The sequence below is a fragment of the Primulina eburnea genome, chromosome 16 (assembly GCF_022965805.1).
Source record: "Primulina eburnea isolate SZY01 chromosome 16, ASM2296580v1, whole genome shotgun sequence".
In the NCBI taxonomy this organism is placed as follows: Eukaryota; Viridiplantae; Streptophyta; class Magnoliopsida; order Lamiales; family Gesneriaceae; genus Primulina; species Primulina eburnea.
The window spans coordinates 327,991-331,818 of record NC_133116.1 but is presented as its reverse complement, the minus strand read 5'-3'; the positions used below and the strand labels follow the sequence as shown (position 1 = coordinate 331,818).

Here is a 3,828-nt window from a genome sequence, read left to right as displayed (position 1 = left end):
ATTAAATTACACTAAAAAAAATTTCGCTACGGTTTTTACGACGGATAAACTATCGCTAAAGTCATCGTCGCTAAATATAGTAACGGTTTCTCAAAACTTGTCACTAATTAACGAAGAAATTAGCGAAAAATAAACCGTCGTTAAATTAGCGAAGGTTTATAGGATAAATGTCGCTAAATTTACGATACCTGATTTTTTTGTAGTGTTATTTTCATAGGCTAGCTAGTCAAATATCGAAATCTTAAAATTAGGTATGTTTCATTATTTTAAAAAATAAGCTTAATGTTTTTCGTCCAGCCACTTGATGAAAGAAGTTACCTAGTGTTAAGCTAAATGGTTGGGAAAATAGGCGAGCATTAATTATAGTTCGATTTGGGTCGAATACGTGGCGTTGAATTTTTATTGATTTGGTTCGCGAACTTGTTAAGTTAAGCCTGGGATTGAGTCAAAACACATCCGACGGTGGGTTATTTGTTTGGACGGAGAAACTTCACCATTACACTAAAAATAAAAGAACGTGCAACATGTTGATTGATATAAAAGAGTATTAAATAAATGTATAATGGCTGATCAAAACTTTAACAGCCAGCTGCCGACCTGTAATTTACGTATAGCTTTGAATATGATACACGTTACAACAATACGTGCATTTTTTTCGGTTTTTTTTTCATTTCTAATTTTTGCACGTCTCCACTCTTCACACCAAATATATATATTTTAAATACGCACATTTTTATGCATACATATATATGTTATATAATATTTCTAAGATAACCTTGTTTAAGATTGATCTCAACCTCCCGATGGTCTTTTTCACCTGTGAGACGATGATAAGACGGGAAAGGTATATATATAATATTAAAAAAAAAATTTAAGTTAGTATTATATGTGAATGACGTCAAAATTAATACTACCATTAAAATTTAAAGCCATTCATAAAGGTTAATTTATAAAGTAAATCAAAAAATTCTGCAACTATCTGAATATTTATTTTGATGATATCTTTACCACTGTCCCAATTTGTAACCTACTTTCACTCGTTTTCAGATTTGTCTTTCTTTAGTTATATTATTACACAGGTCGAAAAGTTGACTTTCTAATATTAATCTGTGTCATCAAGTAATTTGAACATTTCCAGTCTGCGGAAATGAAAATATACTAAAATTTTTATTTATTTATTTTTTTATTACAACTCACGCAGGAGGGAAGGGATCGAATCCGGGGTGAGAGACCAGCTAATCCGACGGGTGAGACCATTGGGCTAGAAGCCCGGTCTCAATTTTATTTAAACATAGTGAAAAACATCTCTACTAAGTCGGAGATCAATTCAATTACAAATAATAATCCATCTATAATCTATTCCAAAGTATATCAACACAAAATAAATTTCCACCCAACAAGAAAAATTAAATCAATAAAAAAGAATGTTCAATGTAATTTCCTAAATTCTGCAGATAATCTAAGTCCATCCTTTCAAAATATTTCCAACTTCAACGGCAGCGATAAACGGGATTTCTTGGCGGGGTGGGGGCTTTCTACTTCGTCTTCAGTCCCGGAGCCGAAACCCGGCCAGAATTCCGGCAAAGCGGGCAAGTTCAAATCGAAGTCCCTGTGAGTGATCGTGGAGCCCACACCTTCCGATGACGTCACCCCGCTGCTTCCCGTGCGAGCGGTTGCATGGTTGGTTGCCGCACCACCTTCGTAGTGGCAGCGCTTGTGGCCTCCCAAGGCCTGCCCTGTGGGGAAACACTTGTGACAAATCGAGCACTCGTGGGTTTTACCGCTTCCTGCAGCGGAGTTAGTGGTGGTGGTGGTGGTGGTGGCTGAGGTAGTTGATTGCTCATGATCCCCCCCGCTGAGTTTGCGGTGGCTGGCCTTGTGCCCCCCCAAAGCTTGGTAGGATCCAAATGCCTTGTCACAGACGGAACATTTGTAGACCAATTTAACTGGTCCGGCGGAATTAATAACCGGCGGAAGCGGTGGAGGACGAGTCAGAGGCTGTAAGTTCTTATTAATCTGTGACGCAGCGGCAGAAGTAGAAGCCGTGGATGGTCCGCCACCGCCGCGAGCGAGCATAATAAGACAAAGAGCCAAGTACTCCTCTTCGGTGGGCTCGTGACGTTCGTCGACACTGCACGGACGCTTGGATCGCTTGCCTTTGGTCCAAGACTCAAGATTGCTTAAAGTGGGGTTGGTGTCGAAGTGAGAGGAGGTCGTAGGAGCGGTGGGTGAGTCGAAAGCTTCAAGCGCCATTTCAAGATCTAAAACTCAACAAGTTTCTTGAATACAAAGAAGTGAGTTGTGTTTTGGAGATGAGAAGATGAATGAATATATGGAGTGTGAGAGTAGAAATTCTGTTGTATATGAAGAGCATGAGACAAGGGGAAAGGAGTGGGATGCTGCGTGATAGGTGTGAGGAAAGTAAGAAAGACGGTTACACAACTATGCATTGTTTTTTTTTTTAAAAAAAAAAATTAATAGTATATATATTTAGACACTTTTATTATGTTTTTTTTTAAAATTTTATACAAAATATATTGAGTGTCAGCTTTATTTATTTATTTTTATCTAAAAAAGTAATAGGAAATAATGGTGAAATTAAATAAAGAAATAATAATAGATTAGCCAAGTGGAAGATTGCGTGGAGTTTAGAGTAAGTGAAGAGTGAGGGACGTGTGGATAGCCGACTCAGTCAAGTCAAACCTTCTACGCGTCTAATTCTAAAATGCTCCACTTGTTTTCTTGGTTTATTGAATAATATATTTAGAATATTTTTCTATAAAATATTAGTTATTAAATCATTAATATATATATGTTAATTTTTATAAAATATACGAGACTCACAATATCTAAATATATTAAAATAAAATAATAATAAATTATATGTTAACATTTACTTGTTTAATTAGAACATGCCCAATGGATGCGTAGCTTCCTCGTTGCTGGTTCAGGAATTGGGCAAAACCACTAGACCAGTGGAAAGAAAGACCATAAAAAAAGCCATGAGATGAGAAAGATGGAAAGCACTGAAGGTTATGAATTTGATCAAAGAAATGAAAAAAGAAGAAACACAATACTACGAAAAAGATCATGTAGAGATTGCTCCAGCAGAAAAGTATTTTGTAAAAATTGAACAACATATAGAAAAGAAGTGATAAACGAGGTTAATGGAACAAGAAAAGAAAAGAGATGAAGTAAGAAAATCCGATCATGGATAAAGATATTAACGATTCAAACCTGAGCGACATTTAACACGTGAGTATTATATGAAGATGCAATAAAAAGAAAACCGTAAATGATTTTGTTGGCAATTTACTTAATTCATAGTTTGTTACATTTAATTATTTGTAATTTTTCAATTATGTGTATTTTTTAAAATTATGCATAATTTATTAATTATTATTTTTAATTATGAGTAATTTTTAATAATGTTTTAAAATATAATTACGTGTAATTATATTTTAATGATTTTGGTTTTCAAAAATCAAATTATTAAACTGAATAAAAAAAATCATTTTTCAACATTATTTCATCAATGTAAGAAAGTTATTATTAACATGAACATGAATCTCACGAAGTTCCTCACACAATTAAACATACCCCCTCCTATATATATATGTCTCGCGCGCACACACACACGCACACACACACACACACACACATGTATTTTAGGTATGGTAATGAACTTTCAAAATTTCTCATATATCTCTGGCTTTTATCGACCTTCACAATTATCTCTAACTTATTTTTTGTGGCTATGGTTTTTAAGAGTTGGACGTTGTCGCCTTTTGAGATCTGGAAATATATATGCAACTTGTACGTAATTAG

General features: G+C 34.8%; 1 protein-coding gene across 1 annotated transcript; it reads right to left on the bottom strand.

Moving 5' to 3' along the window:
• Positions 1 to 1,292: 1,292 nt before the first annotated feature.
• On the bottom strand, positions 1,293 to 2,359 carry LOC140817030 (zinc finger protein ZAT10-like). The gene has a single exon (XM_073176590.1). It carries the CDS (start codon positions 2,251 to 2,253, stop codon positions 1,474 to 1,476), a length of 780 nt encoding a protein of 259 aa, XP_073032691.1. The 5' UTR covers positions 2,254 to 2,359; the 3' UTR covers positions 1,293 to 1,473.
• Between the last annotated feature and the right edge of the window lie 1,469 nt (positions 2,360 to 3,828).

Coding starts and splice junctions, on each gene's coding strand:
- LOC140817030 (XM_073176590.1), bottom strand. CDS start 2,253: ATGGCGCTTGAAGCTTTCGACTCACCCACCGCTCCTACGACCTCCTCT.